Below are 25,900 nucleotides of genomic sequence, written 5' to 3'. Positions count from 1 at the left end.
AGAGATAGTGGCGGTAGGTAACCAGCAAAGAAAAGTACAGTGCCAGAGTACTGGTCCTGACAAGTGATTGATCCACCTTCTGCTCCTTGAAGTCCTGTTCCCACAGGCAGACCACAAAATCTCCTGGGGGTGGATAGCAAAAATTGCATCGGGATATACAGGTAAGAGCACGGCCCAGCAAGCATCAGTCACCATAAGAAACACTTCACTAGGTTGTAGAGAACTTTGCTCTGAAACAGTGCTGCCACTTTGGTATTACGTATCGTCAGCACACCATTTAGCCCCTCCTCTTTGTACACTTTTGATTAGCAAGGACTCTTCTGTGCAGTTTCCATGCTAGCTGAAAAGAAGGTCTAAACAACAAGGTTTCAGTTGTACCAATGCCCTCATAAAATCTTTAACTGTACTAAAACAGAGACCTCAGAAAACTAAAAGAAACAGTGGGTTGTTCAGCTGGTCATATCTCTCTGCCCATTCATCTGATGGCCCTAAGTTATCCTTTGAATAACTCTAGGGAACACTGTAATAGTATATAAATATTTTGAACACAAGAACACTGAGAGAATTGAGTCCATTGTTCACAGTTTATCTTAAAAGTGTGAAAACCGTAGGTATAGAAAATCCAATATTAAAATTCAAAGTAAAGGACATTACAATATTTACATTAATCTTAGCTGAGAGCTGATAGATGGATATCACATACCATATGACGTCATGTTCAGCAATATAAGCTGGGGGAAGAAGGAGGAAGAGGGGGTGTTTGGAGTTAACAGCACTTGCCTTCCCAAGCAGCCATTACATGTGATGGAGCTCAAACAAAGTGTTCATGACAATATTTTTAGATGGAACATGTACTTCTGTTCCTTCAGGAATGAAAGAGTGCATTGTACAGTACCTGGCAGAATTAGAAAAATGCAGTAAGACTTTCAAATTTTGAGTTTGAATTTCTACTGATTTTCTTGACAACAAACTGTAGACTTTTGCAATGATGTATGCTAGAGATGTAATTTCTATTACAACATTTCAGAATTTCCTTGAGGGAAAATAAACATGAAAACCTAATGTGAAATACAGTTCTTACAACTTCAAGATAAAATTACAGTACCCATGCACAAAACAAATTTGTTTTAATCCTACATACTGTTAGCAAGATGTATCACTGATAAAAATAACTCAGCTTTCAGATTGATTCTTCAGTGTGACATCATCTTGATATTAAGTAGACACCATTCACATATAATTAAGTTGAAGTTTTTACTAATCGCTGTAAGTGGTCTGCAACAAAAGCACAAGTGAGATTTTGAAGGTTCATCATAGATATTTCCTTACCTAACTCAAACAGAATGTGTCATTAGCAAAATTCCATGATTAATGCAATCACCCTTACTGTTTTTTATAAAATGTAATTATCGAGCAACAACAGTTTAAGAGTTCATGTTTAAAAACCGTGATACAGGAGGTTAAGTTTACTTTAAGACCACTACAGGAACCTGCATCAGCTGTGGTGTCTTAGTGGTGGAGTTAGAGGGACATCATAAAGTGTTCCTTTAGAGTAGAAGTATTCAGTTTCTGTAAGATACTTCTATACCCCTGTAATGTCATTAAAATGATATTGGAGCCTCTCAGCATGAAGCAAAGAGATAGTTAAACACAGGATTGTCCAGTTTCAGTGAGCACTCTAACATGAACCAATCTGTGTATCAGCAGGGTGTCATTAATCCCCATAAACATGCTTATTTTAAACAGATGTCACTAAGGAAGATATTTCAACTAAAAAGTAAGAATTCTGAATATCAAAAATAAAGACGTTCATTCAAGTAAGTGGTAGAATTTGATTTCTGAAATGATTTTACTAACTAGTATGATTTCTTATATATAGCAGAGACATAGGGTCATGAAATGCTTTGTCTTTACTCCAATTAGCACAGTAGATTCTTATCCAGGATACCATGACGGATAGTTTTATTAAAGCATGCAAAGGATGCTCTTTTTTTTTGTACTGGAAAGTCTATGCAATTCCCCTTTATGTCAATTTAAGATATTTTCTCTAAAATAAGGAAAAGAGGTAGACCTGAATCCATTAAATCTATAGTTATTACCTCACTATTAAAATAACTTTAACAGATTTCATTAACAATTTTTTTTAAAGCATTAGTATTAATTTAGCAGTATCAAATCTGTGAATAACTCTATAAACAATCAATATTTTTTTTCTTGTTTTCCAGAGGAATACGCATGGAACCTTAAAATTACACTCTGCATATTATAGTTCCACAAAATCTGCCATTCCCATATGAACTATGGCCAAGAACTTCTAGAAAAGGATAAGAATAATAGTTACAGATCAGGACAAAAGTCTTGAACTTCAAGGATTGCTCATTTGGTTTTCATGAGACACATCTCTATATTTGGAAGCGTCTATTTAGCCATTGATGATGTTTATTATTTGTATTGTGCTCTCAGTCAGGAACCAAACTAAATTAAGTAGTGAATAGGTCATTTCTGATAAGGATGCTTGAAACCATTGTTCATATTATTATGCAGACAGAAAACAGAGGGAGGTTGACACTCTTCTCACACTTCATAATTAGTCTGTACTAATTTGCAGTGATGTTCTTTCATAAACAGGCATAAATAGTTCTTTACTATTTAATATCTTCAAGTAAAAAAAACCAAACTAGTTGATACATAATTAAGAACTTTGTAATACTACTGCTGTAACCGCAGATTATTATAAATACAAATAAATACAAATATCTAATTTTTTTCACAGTCATTCAATTAAATGATAAATGTGTTTCTCTCCCACTCCACTGGTGTCTACGTTTCAATTCAAAACTGCAATAAATGAGGCTTTTACCTCTTATTTCATCACAGTTACAACCAGAACTGCTGATTTGAAAGGACAAATGCCTCAAAGACTAATTCACTCTACATGTTCTGTTCAGAAAGACTGATGCATCTGGGAAGATCTGTGTGTTGCTAACATCTTCCAGATATGGGTTTACTATGTAAGCGGTAGAATTGGACCACAGGTTTCACTTTCATTCCTGAAGCATGTGGCAACTGAAAGAGGGATGCTTCAGCTGTTACAAAGAAACCCACAGTCTAATTTGAGTTTTCTCCAGGAAAAAAAAATGAGCTTCTGGGGTGGGGTTACCAGTCAAATGTTGACTGTTGTTGTTTGATGAGCCACACTTGACAGAAAGCAAAGAACAAGCAGGGATAGAACCTGTATCAAGTTCATGGATCAAAAAACCTCATGTTTTGGGAAAGGTGGGGTATTCAATTTGTAACTTACACTCCCAGGAAAAGTTTTCATGTGTTTTTGGGCATTTCAAAAGATGTTCAGAGAGGGAGAACCATATTAAAATACTAATTATATTAATAAACTATTTGCTCTACTCTTCACTGATAACTTCTTTTTAAACTTTATTTATTTTTACAGTGAGGTTAATAGTACCCTAAACGGATAAGCGGCTCAAGTTTTCTGAGGTTCCCCGAATATTTTGATTTAAAAAATCATATAATCCTATACGCATAGTCTTTGCAAACACACCTAGGATCTAGACATTGACTTCTCTCTTTCATCAGCATTATTAATACATACTTCTTTATAAAAATTCAACTGAATGTTTTGCTGCAATTGAGAAGAAAATCAAACAGGAACCAACACAGGTTATCATGGCTAATTACTAATTACATAGCTAATTACTATTACATCCCATAGATAATTACTAAAAGTAATTAATAAACATAAATACAAATAATTTCCTAGAAAGCCATTCAAATTCAAGGTATTTTGAAAATCTTACACTTGATGTTATGCATGGACAGTAGTTCTGACATTCACATTCAAACAACATAATTGCAGTAAATTTCTATATACAGAGTTTACAATTCTTCCTTCCCAGGGGAAAAAAAAAAAACAAACAACAAAGCAAAACACAGGCCCTAGAGCCAATCACCTGAAAAACTAAAGATTGTTAGAGGTTGCCAAATTGCTGCAGCTCCCTGTTTTTAATCTGTGATTTGGAAGCAGCAGTGAGGCTGAGTGTGTGTTCCCAAGAGGTACGCACACGCGCAACACATACACGCAGCGGGCAGCACACTGATAGAAACACTCAGCACTCAAACAGAAACGGCACAAACAGCCTCATCCTTCCCTGGCTGATCTGAAGGAAGGACAGATTAGTTGGAAATACACATGTGTACTCAGCATGGATCCCTCCTGTAACTTGCCTTAGACACTCCCTCTATCCAGCAGCTGGCACCTGGATCCCCACTATGCCTACTTGCTGGCCCCTGGACATACAAGTCTGAGGCCTGCAGCTCCCCTCCAGCTGCTGGTACAGATGCCCTTTTAATCTTGGACACACTCAAACATCCTCACCCACCCCAGCACACTATGGATCCTCCAGTAATGGGCCTCAGACACTACGTGTATCCAGTAAATGGCATCGGACCATCCAGCCTCCTAGTTACCATGCATGCCCACTGGCACCCCCACATATACATTATACTACCTATATTATCTACTCCACTCTTGTGAGACCCCACCTGGAATATTGTGTCCAGCTCTGAAGCCCTCAACATAAGAAGGACATGGACCTGTTGAAGCAGTTCCAGAGGAGGGCCACAAAGATGATCAGACAGCCTGAAAGAGTTGGGGTTGTTCAGCCTGGAAAAGAGTAGATTCCAGGGAGACCTTATAGAAGCTCTCCAGTATCTGAAGCACACCTATGAGAAAGCTGGAGAGGGACTTTTTACAAGGGCATCTAGTGATAGGATGAGGGGTAATGGCTTCAAACTGGAAGAGGGCAGATTTAGATTAGATATTGGGAAGAAATATTTCACTATGAGGGTGCTGGGGCACTGAAACAGGTTTGCCCAGGGAAGTTGTGGAGGCCCTATCCCTGGAAGTGTTCAAGACCAGGCTGGATGGGACTTTGAGCAACCTGGTCTAGCGGGAGTTGTCCCTGTCCATGGCAGGGGGGTTGGAACTAGATGATCTTTAAGGTCCTTTCCAACCTAAATCATTCTATGATTCTATGATTATGAGCGCTCAGTAGCTGGCTTTGACACCCAGACTAGACAGAAGCTGGCTCCTGGCTCCCTGGTATTCCCTTGTCTCATGCACAGAGACATACAGATGCAAACAGGGCTCTCAGTCAACCCACAGACCATAGAGTTGCTCCTGCAGTCAGTCTGGACCGCTGGGCCCCTACAACAGCTCACTTATGAACCCTCTGGTCTCTCCAGTATCTGGCCCAGACTTTTGGGCACATGGATACTTGGCAGCCAAGCCACTCAACCGACTTGCTGGCTACTTCAGCTTGATACTCAGTAGTGACCTCACACTGACATTCACACGCATGCAATACGCACACACTCTGTACTCTCCAGTTTGCTGGCACCACAGACCAGACACATGGGACTCTCTGACCCATGGTTCAGCTCCAGTTGCTGGCACTTAAACCTCCAGACGCCCATGTATACAGAGTCCCTTTACTTAGGAAAACAGTTAGAAGTGGAGCATAAGAAGATACAGGACAGAGGGGGCTGATCAAGCACAGGGCATGATTAGACAACAGTACTGAGTAAGAGCCTGTTTACACAGGACTGGCCCCTTTGATCCCCTTATCCCTCTATTTTTCCTTGTTTTTTCCTCCCTAATCCATCTCAATCCCTCCCTTTACCTGCCTGTGGTTTTTCCTCTAAAAATCCTAGAATAAATCTAGTACAATGCCATGACGCTCTTCCCTGCATCCCATAATGTGTCCCATACCTCTGTAAGCAGTAGCCTGAAGGGTGATCAGGACAGCATCTCCTGTTGACCCCTCGTGATGGGTTTCAGGCCCAACCCATGGGGCTGAGGATCTCCTGCACATCCCTGGGATGAGTCCAGGATTGAGTCTCTAATTAGGGCAGGGGGATCACTCTCCCGGCACTGCACCTCTGCATTCCTTGGGGTGTGTAGAGACGAGCCTTTTATCAGATAAGCTAACAAAGATGTTCTTCTGCTGAGAACACAACTTTTTTGTACTTCTAAGTTTGAAATTTGGTGCTGGCCTGCTATTTCATTTTAGATGTATGAATTCTAAAATCCTATTTAAACTATTCTAAACTAAAGTCCTAAAAATCCATAATTTTAAAGTCTTCAGATAGTAAGTTGTTTAAAAACAAGTTTAAGTACCACTAAGCTAGAAGCAGAAGACTTCTTAAGATCAGTCTTCACACTAGAGCTATGAACAGCTTGATGCCTGCATCTTATAGGTCCAAGAAGCTTTACTGATAGCCATAAAAGATCCTTAGGCTTAACAAACATTACATTCAGTCATGAACGTTGGCACCTTTCTCTGTCTTTACCCCTGTTTTGGCTGTTCTACCTCTTTCTTGTAAAGGAAGTTTCTTCATGTCACAGTAAATTCAGAAAACTTCCAGATAAAATATGACTAAGATGGAATTGAACAATTCAAGCCTTAGGAGAAATAGGTCACAGAAATACTTGCAAATTCAGAAGAGTGACGTTTTTAGAAAATGAGAGCCTTAAACCCCAGAGATTCAAAGTGAAATTTCATAGTGAAACACTCTATTCTTCAAGACTTTCCCATCATTTCCAATATCCTACTTCTTCCCATTATATCATGCCAAATTAAATTAACTGCTATTCTGGAATTATAAAAAGACAACTTAGGAAATCAAAAAGTCTTCTCCAGTTTTTTTCACTGTTTCACTATCAACTTACCTCATAAGGTATTTATTCTTTTGCCATTTTAATAGACTAAGGTATCAGAAATATTTTCAGATTCTATACACATATTAAAAACAGTTTAAGTTCATAAAGTGTTATTAAATCCCTGTCAAAGCCTAAGGCTTGGGGAGTGAAAATACACTCCCATCTTCTTTCTTTATAGTATACAGTGATATAACAATAATGTTGTATTTTGTGATACAGAGAACATCCATTATGATTCTTAACTGACTGAATAGCAGCTCCGAATTACAAGTTCCACACCATTATCAAAATAAAAAATACAGGCCATTACCTCAGAGTGGCAAAACAGAAGCAGAAATGTAGACCAGCATTGTATTTCTAAGCAAAACAAGGACATAGAGAGCTTAAGCACTATACCACTGATAATCCGTAACTCTTAGTTGTTAACACATGCCTCGGAGTGGTTTTTGCCTGTGCCAGCTAATACTCTGCCAGACTGTACTTACACGTGGCTGGGTAAGGTGCACGCCAGCAGTCAAAACACCTTATGTATGAACAGGCCTGCATCAGGATTTCCTCCCAGCACCTTATATTGTCCTCCAACGTGATCCCGTCAGGCTTTGCATTCTTAGGCCTTTCTAACATGAGCTTACAAATTCATGGAATAATTTAGGTTGAGAGACCTCTGGCGGTCATCGATTCCAGCCTCTTACTCAAAGGAGGCCTAATGTCAAAGCTAGCTGAGATGGCACAGATACACTTCTCTTTGTAATGAAGCAAGCTTATACCTCCAAGTTCCACAGAGCAAAGACACTTAAAAGTTAAAACATTACAATGAAAACTATTTACACTAGAGGCACTTCACTTTAGCACATTTTAAAAATCATTATTCTTCCCTACAGTTAAGTGTAGGGATGGCTATATATCATTCTTTACCCTCAATATTAAAGCTTTGATACAGATAGTGAAAAATACTTACAAAATTCAGATGAAAAAAGTACTTCCTTAAATTATATTTCCTCATTATTAAGGACTATAAAGGTGCACTAAAAATATATCATCATATTAATATTTAAGATTGTGCTCTTCAGAAAATCCAAAACTAATAAAAACCCCCATGCCCAAAAGATATTTCTGCTCTCTTTAAAGAAACCAATTTGGATTCATTACCCATAACTTACACTTTGTGGAAAAAAGAAGAGGGCAATGCATAGAGCTTAAGCATAAATATTTCAGCTCATTCTACTTCTTGACTCATAGAATAAGTTTTCAGTGAAATGGCAATACTGCAGTTTTATAAATACAAGAATAATATTAATTTGTTGTGGTATATGTGTTGAAGCACACATTCAATAATCCTCCCAAGCCTATCCTTCAGGCAAAACAAAGCATTTAAAATCATAATTTATTAGGCACACTCGAGTCACTTCCTAAACAGAGGATTGAAAATATGAAAAAGTGTTATTCCAGTTTGGCTGAATGGCTCACATCATGTCATAATACAGAATTAATTCTGTACACAGTAGGCTTATTTTAGTATTTAGCAAAACAGCAACTCCTAAATTTCACAGTGTTAAAGCAAGAAGTAGGATACAAAAAGAATTAAAAAAAAAAACCAAAACCAAAACCCCACCCACCTGTGTTTTGTACATTTGTTTTTATTTACCAGACTTAGTTAATTGCAATATATTGGACAAATCACACTGACAGAAATATAAAATATCCACCTGTTTTAGGGTCAACAGAGAAATATGGCTGTCCCTGAAGAATGCTGTACACTACTCTGGCGCTGTTTCCATATGTGGGGTCATCTGCATCTGTGGCTGTCACCTGTAGAACAGATGTACCTGTATATACAGGAAAGTAAAAGTTTAGATGCATTTTTGAAACCTCTAAAGTTCTCACATTCTACAATTGAAAGATTACTAACATTTTCTTTATATGTTATTATCCTATTATATTTTTAAGGTAAACTATTTATATTCATTTGAAAAAAAGTTTTTTCTCTTTCTCTTTCTATTTGTATATGTAACTTATTTACATATATATAAGTATAAATAGTAACTACATAGCATGCATATTTATGCATGTTCACACATATAGACCCCAAACTTGGATAATGCTTAGACTACTGAACTCCTCATATTTATGGACTTCAGGATTATCTTCATCCACAATACAAATTAATGTTGAAGTGAATATTTAAAATAATTTGCATTAACATCCCCAAATCAATAAAAGATAATAAGGGAATCAAAAAAATCTAGCTATAGGAAGGCATCAAAGATCTGAAAATGAAATAACTACTAGAACCTTGTTGGAATTCCAACAATGGTTCCAAATTAGAAAGATAAGGAGTTCAAAAGACAAATATTTGTATACGGTTAATAAACAACCTTAGAAAAATAAAATCACAGTTTCTAGCATGTGACTAAGTGGGATAACTTATGAGTAACACTTTGTACCAAATAAAATGCGTAAGTACTGCACAAGTAGAACAGAGACAAATGATTTTACATTTTACTTCAGTTTTTGAGACATCTAATGATTATTGTTTTTTGTTATCAGTAAATGAAAAATTGGCAAGTTAAAGGTTCAGTCTTTATCCCACTTGTTTATCCTTCTATAGACACTGCTTTCTACATACTTCTTTGGCCCAGTATTAAAATACGGGAATAATAATAACAGAACAGGCTGCTGTCATGTAATTCTGCATCTGAAAGTGGCTTCTCAGTTAAATTAACCACTGCAGCATCACCTTCACTCTGGGGTGTTCACATCTTATTTTGAGAAGGGTGTTTTTGAATTGAATCCCTTGATCTCCCTCACTTGTCGTACTTTGATTTGCTTCATGGAACAGTTTCAGAGCATGCTAACCAGATTTCTTCAGGCGAAACTAAACCAGAAGATGCTCTTTAGCAGCACATCTGATTTATTATGACTGCTAATGGGCATTTAGTCTCAGAGACCAGGCAAGAGCTACTCTGAAATAAGACTTCCCAAAAACACATGGTGTGGACATCGGATCCTCAGTTCCAACTGTTTAACTTCATAGATCAATTTCCATTGCACAGAACTGTTTGTTAACGTGAACACCCTCAGTGTACAGTGGGAATAGAAACACCTAAAATTATGGAGTCTCACTTCAAGTGCAGCAAAGCAAGCATGTGAATCTTGGCAGATTTGGATTCTTCATTTTGAAAAACTATTCATTCATTTGTGCCACACTAGAACACCGAAAGTTGCTTTTTGTATCTCTACTGGAAATTTGGTAAAAGGTACAGCAAACATGTCTGCATACTTAAATATAGTGACTTTTGGTCTCTGAATAGCCCAAATGCATACAGTCTTATAGATAAATATATTCACACAGCAGATATAAGGATACCTTAATGAATTTGAAGTTAAATGTTGTAATAAAATCAAGCTGGAGCTAGTACTTTGTTCATAGTTACTCAAGAGTTAGTGATAAAACTGACTATATTACTGTATTTGGGTTTATGTAGCAACGTAAACAAATGTGAATTAAAGTTACTGTAATTTTCTTAAAATATTCTAGGAAACTATTCAGTCGTATCTATTTGCTATCTAAACTTAGAATAAGAGTTCCTGCAAACCGTATCAGGTCACTTCAAAGAACGGAAAACACATATTTTCCCCTATTCTATAGCTTATCTAAATACTGTAGTGATGTATTTCTGTAGCCTAGTTTGGCAATAGTTTCTAATTTGAGATGGAAAAGCTGTGACCTTCCTGTCTTCTAGTTAAGCTTTTTGTACTCAAGGGTGAAGGCCTGTCCACACTAATTTGTTGTTTTACCTTTATTCATGGCTTCATTATTTTATGTTAGAATCTTGTGGAATCATTAAAGATTAATAAGGTACTGATACACAGTGATTTATTTTTTTTTAATTGTCTACAACAAAAACATACCTATCCAATAGGTATAGTCAGTCACCTAACAGAGTTTGTTACCCAGAGTGGTGGGCAACTTCTGTGCCTTTTTTAGATTTTCCTGCTTCCAGGAAAACAGGGCCCAACAGTTGCCTACTCATCAGGTTGAGTTCCCATTTGTACTTTTTCCCAGAGTTCTAGAAAACCAACGGATAAACAGATTTTGGCTATTTCAGAAGCAAAAAAGATCAGAAATACTGAGATTTCACGGTTCTCTCATTCTTCAGAGACTTTCTTCTCTCCTCTCTGTATTTTAAAAAGTAGAGGATAGAATCTGAGTGCTTGCATTGCTCATTGATTTTGGACAAAGAAACAGGGCTAATGAAAGGCCGTATCTCAGATCAGAAGCTGACTGGTCCTATTAGCATGAATGGAATGCTATTACACCTTAAAATCTGCCACAGTGATTTTCTAATACATCTATATCTCTCTCCTAAGAAACACCTGATAATAATAATTTGGTATTGAATAGTATTGAACAGTGTCAAAGTGTTCTTTTTCCATCTAAAAGAACACTGAGAATCACAAGTTTTAACTCACCCCCCACCTCACCTCTTAAACCCTCTTTCAGTGCAACGTAGCTTGTCAGATGCTTAACTTCTTCACTGTATTACACAAGCATGCTCAGGATCTTGTAAGATATACTGGCCTTTTGCCTAACTCTTGCCTGATTTCTGAGTCAAGAGAAAAGGCAGCTTGTGAAAGCTGCAGGTTAGAATATCTTGAAAGAAAAAAGGTAAAGAGGGTACCTTTACCTTCCAATTACTCCTTTCAAAGTTAACATCATTCAGCCCATCAACATGACAGACAAATCACAATTCCACATACATTTGTACCATTCAGATGCAGCATCAGTTTTTGCTGTTGAGCTATGTGTAATGCAGGATTTAGATGGGAAAGTATACAGTAAAGCTGACTTGCTATTTTCAATGTTAAGCATTCTGAAGAAAATAATCTAATACAAAAATAAGGATCTAATTTCCCTGGAGACCTCAGAACAGATATGAACATCAGACCCAGAGGCATACCTTCCATACTTTATTCACTAACCTACTGTGAAAGGGCCTGTCAAGAAAAGCTCAAAATTGTGCTATGAAAGCATTTTGACACTCCAGTTAGGCAATAAAAAAGGCTTTTTTCCCCAAAGTGGAGGCTCTGCTTACTCAGAATACAACTACCATTCCACATGATTTCCCGCTACAGTTTAGAGATCACATATTGGGAATTCTGTTTTCTTAGCTAGTGCTTTATACAGAGCTGTAAAATATATCTATATGCTCTGAACACCACTCTATAAGCTTTGCCTTTTTTCTGTTATCAAAAATAAGGATCATTTCATTTGGGAAATCAAATTGTAGTTTTATTTCAAAGCCTCTTTTGTTTATCTCTTTTTTTTAAATATGTTTACAATAAAAAAAATTTGTAAAGTTATATATCAAGGAAAAGCTGAAGGGAAATACTTCAATCTGTCTCTCTGAAGACAAATTCTTAATGTTTAATGAGGCAGTTCAATAAAACATGTCTGTTGAGAACTCAAATCTGTATGCATGACTTTCCATAGTTTGCTGCACTGTTAAAATCTCAAATGGATCAATATTGAACAAAGAGTAAAAGAACTGAAAAAAAAAAAAAAGGTGAAGTTTAATGAACACAAGGATTTCCTGCCTAACTAAACTAATTCTTAAAATTGTCTTAAACACTAACAAGTCTACACAACATTTTTTAGTTTCCTTCTACATTAGAAAATAGTGATTTCACCAGGAAATCAACACTTCGAGTCCAGTGACTGTATTACTGATCCAAGTCCTCACCATAGAAAATCTCAATATTTTTTTGTCAACTATCTTCATTAGAAGAAAAAAAAAAATCAATCAACACAGGAAGATAAATAGGCACTTCTCACACAAATCATATTTATGAACACCACAAATATTGTCTTCCAGATTATCTGAAATTATGACTACCTCACATTATAATACCCTGGAAAGAAGTTCAGAAAAGTCCAGAGTGTCTGTTAATTTCCTAAGTATAATTTATGGGGAACACTCTTCTTATACATGATCTCAACACTAGAAAATTTAACATGCAATTATTTCACTCATTTTGAAACTCTCTGAAAATGAGCAGATGTGGAAGGCTTTTACTGACTGAAAAAAAGGTTTTTATTTCCTTTTACATTTAGATAATGATGACTCATAAACCTTAAAACAGAGCATCGTTATAGCTCTCAATAAGACTGAGTTTTTTACACTGCAGAAGAAATCTTTTCAGATGTAAACCTTGGTTCTTGAGCCAACTTTTAGGAAAAAGGTTCAGGGAAGGCAAGGAATACGTGTTTTCTTTCAGCTCTTTCAGCATAGTACATAGAGCATAAATAATATGTTCACTTTGCGCCACAGTGAACACTGTGATCTAATATTTGGAAAATAATTTAACAAAAATTACCTGTACTTGCTTGTCAGCGACCTACAAAAAAAAAGCCATAAAGGTCCTACAGCTTTTAGAAGTAGAACAAGAAAGTTTCAACTTGTGGGAAAAATACCAGCTAACTTCTAGGGGAGACAGGTAGGAACCTGCAGCTGAAAATAAACAGCATAATGAGATCAAAAATACCACCTGCCACTCAGTCTGAGTGCTGTTGCAGAAAGACAAGAACATTGAAAATTCTTTAAATGTGCATGTAAAAAAGTGAAACAAATTTTTGAAGTAATGAAGCATCCTTAGGAATTCATAAAATAACAACAAGAAGTTCAGTTATGTATAGAGTCCACAGCTAAATGTCAAAAAACATGCTAATTACAGAACTAATAAAAATGGCGTAGGGATCTTGATTATTTGACAGAAAGAATGTATCCTGTGGAAGCAATAATAGAATTAGTTTTCCTGAGACTGCAGACAATAAAATGCTTTCAGTATGCAACAAACACAAACAAATCAATAAGGGAAAAAGAAAATGATCATAAATTTCTAATGAAAATATAATGTATACCTACAGCAGATTGCCGGTATCGCAGGATATGAAAATTCAGTTTTATTCACACAACAGGAAAGGTTTGGGGAACAGAAATTTTAATGATTTACCTCAGGTACAAACAGTAAAGTATTTCATTTATAAAACATATGCATTAATGCTTTATTTTATGACTAAATCTTCCTTGGTTTACCATAACCCACTCTGGTTTATAACCCAAATTGCCATCCCAGACTAACTATTCAAATTGTTCTTTGAAAAACAGTAACTTGTATAAGGTAGTTATACAGTAATACCAAGATTCGGACTACTACAGAATTGCGACTAACATCTATGTAAGAACCTTACATTCTGAGAGCATGAAAAAAAGATAACTTTTATAAATAGAATGAACAAATAAAAAGTGATTATATTAGCTGGTTTTGACTTTGAGGATGACATTGATTTCCTTTCACTGTCTTTCCTCCTATGCAGAAAATAAAAGGCTTCCACAGGGGAAAAAATAATCAATTAATTAAAATGGTCTCCATTAAAGACAAAGGAAACTGAAGAAAGAGGAAGACAGAGTTATGCATTTTTGGAGACAGTCGATAAAGGAAATGAATTTCACATTAAGACAGTGAGAGACATGTGATGAGAGACAACTGAGATAAGAGCTTAGATGTTACTGAAATGAACCACAATTCTAACCATAAAGCTTTGTGCCACAGTGAATTATCAAAGACTATTGAAGAGGTTTCATACAAGCCCACGATATTCTTACTGTATGCTCTATCCCCTCACTGTCATACAAAGATGCATTGCCTAAATAGTCCTGGTGTTATGACATTACCCATAGAAATACTGCCCTTCTGTACTTCCATAAATTTCTCGTGGGAATAATTGCGATAGTACGCTTAGATGGTTAAAATAGAAAATCCTACATTAAAAACATATCCTGTTATATGCACTTGTTCGCAAATATTTCGTAAGCCACACTTCATTTGTATATGCAAGAAAAGAACTGTAGATGTGTTTGGAATGCACTATTTTTACTATGCATATCTGTAATGGAAGCTGTGGTTTTGGCCTGTTTAGTCTCTGCACATGAAAGATTTCTTGGCATACGGTGAAACTGTATGCAGTTAGTTCAAACAGTATGCAGACTTCCACAAACAGATTAAACTTCCCTCATTACACAACCATGTATGTCTGAACTCGGCATAATAATGTCAGGTGGTACCGTATAAGATGAACCAAATGCAGATTCCCAATTTAAAATTAATTTCGCCTATCTACACCAGGAAAGTTGTACAAGGTCCCCTCCCATCCAAAATAATTATATTAACAAAGCATTGTATCTGACTTTTCCAGTATGGCACATAACACTTCTGTTATTTTCTGGTCTATTCATATGAGTTATCATTAACATTCAAAGCGATCAAATGATGACAAACCATTAAGATTCAATGACAATAGTCATTCATTCTTATATGTATGATCAATATTTTTATGAGTTGAGTAACTACATGTATTTTACTATTTCTCCCTTTGAATTTTTAAAATTCTACTCTGCAGAAGTTAAACTCTATCACGTGCCTATTAGACAAACAGAGAGGAGAGAAGAACAAATTATCTGCTTTTCACTTTGGAAAGTTAGACACGTCTTGGACTTGAAGGTTGTTTCCTAGATGGGATGTGTAAGGATTTGGGGAGAAAGGGAAAAGTGTGTGTTCATGAGGTAACTATCTCTACTGTCCATTCAGTAATAAAAGACAGCAGACATATTTCACAACAACCAGCCATCACAGTTTAAGCTTTCTTAAAAAAAAACCCCTAGCACAAAAATTGTATTTCCATCTGTCTATCCTAAACTAGTCATGCAGTTTTGATGTTGTGATATTATTGGAAAGCTATAAACTAATTTTAACACCAGACAAGCAATAAATAAAGAAAACTGACTGCATAATGTAGCACCTCAAAGAATAACAACATCTGAACTACATTTCTAACGGGGAAAACCAAAGATCAGTACTTTTTTGAACTTCGGTTCACTTTAGAAGAAACTTAATAAAGGTAAATAAACATATGAGACTATGATCTAAAATAATCTAGAAAACTACTGTTCCTTTGTATTTGTTTCATTCTGTGAATTGCATAGACTACTCATGTAGACATACGAGAATGCCATAAAGTGTGTAGTTGAATAAAGATATATGAATACATCTTGTTTCTTGACTGCAAAGTACCATTTGCCCAGGAATGTCTGTTAGTGTGTGTGTGTGCTGTTTCCTTAATATGAATGTCCCAAGTAACATATAAGGTTGCATTTGATACTTCCTTATCATCTCTTTTCAGCTGTAATATCTTTTACATACAATCAACGATACGATAAGGTGTCATAACATTGTCAAAGAGTATGTGGCATTTTCACCTGTTAAAAGATTGTTGAATAGAACAATTTGTTTTCCTTACCCATTTCAGACATCTCTGGCACAGTAACAATGTACGGTCCATCTGTAAATTTTGGTGCATTGTCGTTGATATCCTGCACTTTGATAATAAATTCAGATTCAGGCTCGAGTGGCTTGTTTGTCCGTCTATCAATAGCTTGGGCATGAAGCACATAGTGTGTCTTCTGCTCTCGATCTAGGCTTTTGGTTGAATGGATGTCTCCAGTCGTGTCATCAATAATAAATATAGTCCCCGCCCCTTCTCCAGTAAGAATGTATTTGACTGATCCATCACCTTTGTCGGAATTGGAGTGCAGCTGTAGAATATATACACATAAAATCATATAAAACGACATATTAAATTTCATTAAAGGTTATTGCACATCAGATATAAAAATATAATATTTCTGTTAGCACTGTTCTACTTAGTTTTTAACCTTCCCACCTCTTGCATAATTCCTCATGTGCTATTTCTGGCAAGTCAATCATTTTGTTCAGGGTCATTTCCACCTAGCATAGTTCATTTTGTAAGCTGGGAAGTCTTGGGTTCTACATGCATCCTAGAAAACTTCCTAAGCCAATAATACTCTAGTAACTGGGGTGGGTTTTACTGTATTTTGGCTTGGCTTTAGTCTTTCTAGTAGTTATCTTACAGCACTCATTGCTAGAAACTCTGCCTAAACACTAAGCCTGAAGCAGTCACACTGAGGATTGTTTGCTTCAACAACTGTAGTTCAGTCCCACCACCTATGTTATCTCCTATGGCCCCAAGGACAGCATCATCTACTGCAAAAGGAAACTGTGTAGTGTGTCAGTGACAGACGTCTGTACAGGATTACTCTATCCCTCAACAAAACAGCCACTTTCTCTGGGTTTTGTTTATTTGTTTTAGAAAGTTTGTTAGGAAGTCTCCTAATTTGCTTGTATTTAAATTATTTATAATGAACTAATTAACTTTGGCTGATACTTCCAGCATTTTCATTGTTCCTAACATACACTCTGTGCTATAAAATATACATTAATTATATTATACCTCTCCTCGCGCGGAATAAATTTTATATTTATTGGGGGCAGGGGGAAGGAAAAGTCGCTAAGTAACCTTGTGTATTAAGAGATAACATGAAACAGCTAACTTGACTTTAAAGAATTACCTCTTTAGATTAAAAATTAACACGTGTTCTCTGAGAAGGAGGGATGATTTTTTCATAGATTGAGAAGCTTTGTGTTTTTTTTTTTCTTTAAAATGACTTTGAGAACAGAATGTATTTATTGAGGTGCACAATGAGAACAAAGTGATAATGCAGAAACGAACAGTCTCAGGTATTGTGCAGTTATACTGTGATGTTAAATCAGGAGGGAAACTTTCTAATTTTAAGAACTCACTCATTCTTATTCTTATCCCACTACCCTGACTATCTCTCAATATCTGCAAGGTGGCATTACTAAGTTTCTGCATAGAATCTGAGCAAAGGGAGGAAGCATATGGGGGTTGATGGCATTTTTCATCTTGTGCATTAACTCTATGAGATTATGCTGTCACATATAATTTATAATCTTGTCCTGTAGGGGAAGTTGGGAGGGGGAAGTCTAATAAAATTAAGACTGTCAGCTCACACAAACTTCAATGTAACTGCAGTCAATGCACCATATACTAATCTGAGCCACAAGAAGATCTGACCGAATAACCAAAAAAACACCTGGGTCACCACTGTGGACCCACTTATTTTTATTTTGAAAATGGAAGAAAGAAAGAAGCCGAAAAAGGGTCTGTTTGCTTGGCTTTGCCTTTATAGGACACCAGGACAATCTTACACCTTTCGTTTAGAGCAGTGATGAGCAAAATCCTGGTTACTTCTCTTCTTATCCTCAGAGTAATACAGTATTATATTAACAAAGGAATAATTCACTTAATGTAAAATGCCAAGGACCCAAAATTCCTATGAAGTCAAAATGTTCTTTGAAGTGATTTATTCCTAAAAACAAGAATAGTGGGTATTCTGGTATTCTAATTTTTCAGAAACAATCAGAATTGCTTTTCTCTTGCTGCATATTCCTTTTTTGATAGAATGATTCCTAAGTGTTAATGTTTGCAAATGCTAACATTTGCCTCAGAAAGACTGTCTCGAATTTATGAAAAAAAAAAAAAAAACAAAAACACAACAAACCAACAAGAAACCCAGGAGAAAATTCTTATGCCCAGGAAAGTGACAAATTTGCTGAGTTTATGAAGCTATGAGGAATTCAAGTTAAAACCATCCCAAACTGAAAAAGATCAGAAGAATCTCCGTCCTCATTCTCTCCTTTTAACTCTGCATGCATATATGTAAAAGCTTATTCAGGTATACCACATAGAGATCCCAGCAAAAATCACTGTACTCACAACCAGAATTATGAAATTATGAACCAATTAAGAAATTGGTTACACAGATAGGTAAGAAACCAATGGAATAAAGAATGGCTGTAGAATTTAAGAAGTAAGCTTTCTTCAAAAAGCCCAAATATTAACATAGACATGGCATTCCAATACCATGCTGCAGAAAGGGACATTCAGAAATTCACTGTGATAGCACAAAATGCATGGAGCATTCAGAAAAATTCATAACATTAGATACTTCTTGTTGTGAAGAAACAACTATTTGTACTTGTCATCGATGAAGAAAATCCAGGTACATTTTGAGCCAGAGGGCTTTTACATCTAACAAGTAATAAAAGTTAAGAAACACAAAAAGATTCTCAGCTGACTGCACGGCCAACCAATTATATGTTATTCCCTCTAAGCATCATGTTACCCAAGAAACTTCAATTAAAAAATGCAAGCAGGAATGTCATTAGAAGAAAATTATCTGGTAATAAACACTGAAAGCCTTCAATTTGCAACTGGGTCTTTTACACTGCAGTTGTAAGGCAACAACTGAAAACGAGAAAGCTGAGAAGTTCCTGCTTCCCTACTTCCTGATATTTATTATATTGTTTTAAATATAACACTTTGATTTATGCTTTTTAATTTCTAACGCTGAATTTAAAATTCACATAGGAGGATTTTGCATAGCACTTTACTGCATAACAAAAGGGTTTTTCCTTTGTGAGTTGGTTTACATTTTGGTTTTTCTGTAAAGTAAAGATTAAATAATGGTTTGTGTTCTTTAATACTTCCATCTCAGTACAAATTGGCCCAAGTAGAAAAACATCAAGGCTTCTCTCAAATGCTTATTTGCAATATGTATTTTCCTCAAGAGAGCCCCTGGGAATCCCTGCTTAAGACAATGCCTCCCAGATTAATGAGATTCATGTTCCTGAGCATGGTGTATTTCTTTCTTTTCCCTGTGTACTATGAAATCATCTCCACAACAGGTGGTTTATTCCTTAAAAGCATTCCTAAGTAGAATAAAGGCAATTCACCACTTAGGTTACAAATACATGGTTTGGGAGACTGTATTTCTGCAGCTGTGTCTATAACGATTTATACAAACAGCAAGGGAGTAAAATCTAGCTGGACAACAGGGTACTCTCTCTACTTGGGACTGCTGTAACTATTTCTCTTTCAGATTAATTTGACAAAGAAGGAGATGCCACTAAGCAATGCAGACTCAAGCCAACCCATGTTCTGTTAACCAGTTCAGACCTAACCTGAGTGACCTGGGGATGTCATCTCAACCCAGATCCCTAGAAAGGTTGTGGATATTTCATTTCAATGAGATGCCACCACCTCTGCCAACAACTAGTGCAAGATGAGTCACTCACATGCTGTAGTAATGTGAATAAATAGCTTAGATAAACACAAAATGTGGTGTTATTGTTTCCCCTACTGTGCTAGTCAGGGACAGAAAGTTGGAACATTGCGGGAGTCTCTTAATTTAAAAAGAAATACAAACACATGACAAACTGAAACATGATTACTCATAATGTTGAGATGAGCATTGAAAAGAAATACAAGGGAAATATGCCAAACATTAGAACACAGCTTTCAGATTTCTGTACTAGAGGTTTTATCTACGACTATGAAAACATAACTGAAAATGTCTTTCAGTAGGTCTTAGTTTCTGACAGTCCCACCTCATCTAATGATTATATATTGATCTGTGATACTAATGTTTTAACTGCTACGTAAAGCAGCTTCTTTTTTTCCTTTTTAAATTGTTTCAAGTTGCTCCCCTAAGCAATCTCACCTTAGACCCCAAACCCTATTTTAAAAATAACTTTGCAGACCAATACTTTGCTTAGTTAACCAGTAAAGACTAACACAGCTTGCACTTACCACTTAGCCCTCCCTAGCTCCCCAGGGGTCCCCCAACCCTGCCCACGGCTTAGGACCTCATTGCAGCCCCCGCAGGAGCCATTCCAGCTCCCCAGAGCCCTGCCTTGCATGCCCATTGGACCTGCTGAGCCAGGCCCACCTGAGGGATCACGTCCTGTCGCAGCCTCAGCCTGTCCCCATCCTCAGGGAGATGCCCAGTGGCCTCTTCCTGCCCTGCTCCTGGCTGGCCCTGCCATGGCCCACCTGGAGGAGTCCCCAGTGTCCCAGCCCCAGGGATCTGCCCAACTCTGCTGCTCCCTGATGGCACCATCTCTGATCCCTGCCAACTTCCAGCCAGTGGAGGCTTCTGAATTCCTTGTGGAAATGCGGTTTCTATCCTAAGTGATGGGCTGACTTCTGAAAACATTATTTATCACTGCTGATTTAGTTATGCTCCTAACAAGAACATATCTGTTAAATATTCTGAATCTGTCCACAACCAGAAACTACCAAAAAGTATTTAATTTTCATCCCCTGTTGGGCATTATTCCTGTCTTTATTTCTCTGAATTTTTAGGGAAAGAAGAAACTGAAAATAACAGCTGAAGAGCATATCTGGAATGTCACCTTTATCAACCCAGTGGGCTCCACTTCTTGACATATTTAATAACAGGTTGGATTCAGGATGATTTATGATGGTTCCTCAATCTTTAACTAGCCTATATCAGTAGCGTATGACCGATTTAGCAACCGAATAGCAACCAAGGTGTCCTTGTTTTGCTAAGACTTAAACATTTTTCTTCTATCAGTCTATTTAAACGCTTAACTTTCTAGTGTTCCTGCACATACTGCAGAAGGGCTACATTACCCAAAGGTAATTTGAAGAGGTATACTAAACTTTTCAGTTAATGAGTTTTCTTTACATTCTTACATTAATTTTGATACTACGAGTCTTTAAATACTTATAATTTTATGCACCAAAATATGAACTGCTGTAAAATGAATGCACAGATTGTAGGTTTATTGCCCAGCTAATACTGTATTCTAACTGCTAGTAACTCCAAAGTGATCAGGTGGCTAAAGCCTAATTGCAAAACCAAATGGTCAGGTGGCTACTGGTTAGCTAACGGCCTTATTCACTACACTTCATCTTCATACGTCTTTCACTTAATTGTTTTAACTAATGCTTAGCCAGATCATACATCCAAACATTTAAGCATACATCCTTGTCTAAAGTCAAGCAAATGACCACAAATAAGCAGAAACGACCGAACAGTATAGAAGCGGGGACCAATGGGAAAGAAGCACATCAATAAGTACTACAAAGCAGATAAAAAAAATGAGCCAACACCCCGCTCCTGCTAGGAACATGGGATGCTTACATCACATGCTCCCCTGTGCTTGCCTAAGGAAAATAAGCTGTGACCAGGAAACCATGAATGACCAGAAGAACGAGAAAGAAGCCTGGATAAGAAGGGTAGTTGTAAAGTAGAACAGTTGTCTATTAGTGATTTAATTGTGCGAGTAGTTCCCCCTGTTTGCTTTAACTGAAAAATTTGGATTCTTGGTGTGTTGTGTGGGTGGCATTTTAAGGGGACTAGTAATGTCTTTTATAGCATTTTAATTGGATTACCAATAAATTCTTAAATCTGGATATAAGATATGTGCTGTTCTGTTGAAAACAGAATTTTATTAAGAGATTCCCATACACACGATAAATTCAAATCTGAAGCTGATTTGAAAAAAAATCAAGAACTGTTGCACTAACCTAATGAACTTAATCAGAGTAGAAGTGGTTATGTACATATAAAATTAAATTATTTTGAAATAACTGCATAGAATTAACTTAGAACTCATTGTTGACAAATCATAAGCAATAAAAATAATATGCACCGAATTCCAAAAGCAAGACCTGAGTTCTGGTAGTGACACCACCATTATATTGTTTGAATAAAGTATTCTCTTTTGTTTGGGGACCAGCACATTCTTTCAAGGAGAGCAGCAGAACCTCCTCTTCTCAATTCTGTTGTCATTGCCAACCAGTTTAACCAAACAAGAGGGCGCCAGCACAACACTACCACAGCAAAGTCTACCAATGTATGTCCAACCTACAGTAATGACAAAATTATTCCCAAACAACATGAACTATGAGCTTTAGTAAAGCATAGGAGAATATATTAAAAAAGAATGCACACGTTACTTTACTTTTGTTACGCAGAACTATTTAATGCTTCACTAAAAACATCAAAAGGTAGATGTGTATAAAGAATGGATGGTACAACACTAAAACACTGAGTATGAAATATTTTAAACTTCTCTCTAATAAGAACTGCAATCACGTTCACTTCCTTTGATGTTTATGTAAACACAACATGTAATTTAAAAGAAACGATACAATCACTTAGCAATAGTAAGAACCGCATATAAAATTATTCTGAATGGTGCACACTGCAAAATCCGAGTCTAGCTGATACTACTGAAATGTTCATTGTGCCTACACAGTTAATGTGTCCTCAGATTTGCCGCAGACTGGCTTCCTTTGGTCTGAGCTATAAAATATGTTTTAATGAAATATACCGCTCTGGGCAATGTCACACCTTTTGATGGAATTCTCAGAGGGAATCATTAGCCCAGGAGATAACTGTGTTATCCATAGCAGTGCCCACAAATCGAGAAGAAGCTATTTCACACCCTTGTCAAGCAGAGGAAGAAAATACAGAATTGCAATTGCCTCCATCTGCTGAATGGGTTTTCTGAGATAGAAAAAAATAATTGGATTGCAATCATCCAAGAAAAACACAACTGAAACAGTATTAACTTCATAGTATAACACTACAGCATGCAAATATCTGTTCTTGCAAGATGTGCTTATCTGAAGTCCACTCCTTTGCTGATGCTTTTGGGGAGATTGGGTAATGGCAGATGTACGCAGGTGCATAAGTAATCACATCTGAAATAGCATCAGGTGTACTAAAGCTGATACAAGTGGTCAACATTAGCTCCTATTTTCTCTCTCTACAAAAGGACTCCAGTGAATGACAAGAAAAATAGAAAATGGAAACCTAAACCAACGCAATAAACATGTATAAAACTGTTGTTTTGTTTTCAAAGAACACTATATATTTTCAAGACAAATAGAATCCAAAATTGTACTTCCAGTATACTATGTGTCTAAATCAATATAGAAGAAAAATACTTCCACTCTGCTGAAGTTTTCATCTGAACTCTCTTCCCAGCAGTAGGCTTTCATTTCAGACATCTTTTACTTGGGGAAGTGCTATGATGAGCATGGAAACTACTATTTTTTTAAAGAAAGTAGGATTTACACAGCATATTTGTTTTACAGGTTTTAAAGAGCTGGACAGGCATCCTGTTGCAGAACATGCTAACCAACGTTTTCTAAAAGTATAATTACGTAAACTTACTTGTTTGCAGGTCCCAGAGCTAAATGACCATAGGTCATTGAACCATTACTTTAAAACATGTCTGAAATTAAGTTGGTTTTTTTGTTTGGGTCTTACTTGAAAAAAGATTATTTTTAAACAGTCAACAAAACAAGACTTGTCATTCCCCAGTACTCTCTATAGCCAGAACAGCTGTTTCAGAGTGGAAGCACACCGCCTTTATCCCATGAATTATCCCTTTATCCCATCATTGGGCCAACATCAATGGTATGAGTTTCAACAAGGGCAAGTGCCAGGTTCTGCACTTGGGCCACAATAACCCCATGCAGTGCTACAGGCTTGGGGAAGTGTGGCTGGAAAGCTGCCTGGCAGAAAGAGACCTGGGGGTTCTAATTGACAAGCGGCTGAATATGAGCCGGCAGTGTGCCCAGGTGGCCAAGACAGCCAACGGCATCCTGGCTTGTATTAGAAATAGCGTGGCCAGCAGAAGTAGGGTGGTGATTGTGCCCCTGTACTCAGCACTGGTGAGGCCGCACCTTGAGTATTGTGTCCAGTTTTGGGCACGTCAATACAAGAGAGATATCGAGGTGCTGGAGCGAGTGCAGAGCAGGGCAACGAAGCTGGTGAAGGGCCTAGAAGACAAATCATATGAAGAGTGGTTGAAGGAGCTGGGACCGTTTAGTTTGAGGAGGAGGAGGCTGAGAGGAGACCTCATCACTCTCTACAACTATTTGAAAGGACACTGTAGAGAGGTTGGTGCTGGTCTCTTCTCACAGGTAATTAATGACAGAACAAGAAGGAATGGCTTCAAGCTCCAACAGGGTAGATTTAGACTGAACATTAGGAAAGAATTTTTCACAGAAAGAGTGGTCGGGCATTGGAATAGACTGCCCAGGGAGGTGGTTGAGTCACCATCCCTGGATGTGTTTAAGAGACGTTTAGATGTGGTGTTGGGGGACATGGTGTAGGGGAGAACTTTGTAGAGTAGGGTAGATGGTTGGACTCGATGATCCCAAGGGTCTCTTCCAACCTAGACAATTCTATGATTCTATGAAATGCTCATCTACAGTGATACTTATGTGGAATGACCAGAAGATATTAGTGTAAGATAAGTGCTTGACTGTCATATCACAAGGGGAAAGGGATAAAACCAGGCTCACTAGAGATAAGCCTGGGGTGGCATGCCAATATTTGAGGGATGGCGTGCTAGTGAGGTCCTTCGGTCTGATATCTCAGTGGAGGTAGGGCATGGAGATCCATGTGGCAGCAAAGATGCAAGGGTTATTGATGTGTTAGAAACCACGGAAGCACCTGACAATGGTCACATAGGAATTAGGGCTTCTCCCCGAAAAGAGGTGGTGGGATCAATAGCCAACTGAAGTGCATCTACACCAATGCACACAGCATGGGAAACAAACAGGAGGAGCTGGAAAACTATGATATAGTTGCCATAATGGAAACACGGTGGGATGACTTGCACAACTAGAATGCTGCAATGGATGGTTATAAAATCTTCAGAAGGGATAAGCAAGGAAGGTGATGCAGTGGGGTAGCCTGGCGTGTTAGGGAGTGTTTTGACTGTCTAGAGCGTAATGATGGTGAAGACAGGGTTGATTGTTTATGGGTAAGAATCAGGGGGAAGGCTAACAAGGCAGATATGATCGTGGAAATCTGTCGTAGACCACCCAACCAGGATGAAGAGGCAGACAAAATATTCTATAAGCAACTGGGAGAAGTCTCACAATCACTAGCCCTTGTTTTCATGGGGGACTTCAACTTACCAGATGTCTGCTGTAAATACAATACAGCAGAGAGGAAACAGACTAGGAGGTTCCTGGAGTGTGTGGAAGATAACTTCCTGAAAGAGTTGGTGAGGGAGCCTACTAGGGAAGGTACCCTGCTGGATCTGTGGCTTCTGAACAGAGAAGGAACGGTGGGTGGGTGATATGACAGTTGGAGGCTGTCTTGGGCTTAGTGATCATGAAATGATTCTTGGAGAAGTAGAGGGGAGTTAGCAGAACTGCTACCTTGGACCTCCAGAGGGACCTCCAGAGGTCCTTTGTGCTCTTTAGGGACCTGACTGACAGAGTCCCTCAGGAGGCAGTGCTAAAAGGCAAATCTATGGGACCAGATAGGATTCACCCAAGGGTGCTGAGGGAGCTGGCGGAAGTACACACCAATCCACTTT

The 25,900-nt window shown here is 37.4% G+C and overlaps 1 protein-coding gene across 2 annotated transcripts in view; it reads right to left on the bottom strand.

Annotated features, from left to right (window-relative positions):
- Window positions 1–25,900, bottom strand: part of CDH18 (cadherin 18) — a gene marked incomplete at its 5' end in the record, with an annotated part of 181,999 nt that overhangs the window by 122,025 nt on the left and 34,074 nt on the right. For both annotated transcript variants that reach the window (XM_082499635.1, XM_082499636.1), the window contains 2 exons: window positions 8,446–8,565; window positions 16,098–16,392. In XM_082499635.1, coding sequence (XP_082355761.1) covers window positions 8,446–8,565; window positions 16,098–16,392 — 415 coding nt within the window. The remainder of the gene's footprint in view (window positions 1–8,445; window positions 8,566–16,097; window positions 16,393–25,900) is intronic.

This window comes from Vanellus vanellus, assembly GCF_965231255.1.
Source record: "Vanellus vanellus genome assembly, chromosome: 2".
Lineage (NCBI taxonomy): Eukaryota > Metazoa > Chordata > Aves > Charadriiformes > Charadriidae > Vanellus > Vanellus vanellus.
The sequence above is the reverse complement of the archived record's forward strand: the minus strand, read 5'-3'. Positions and strand labels throughout refer to the sequence as shown.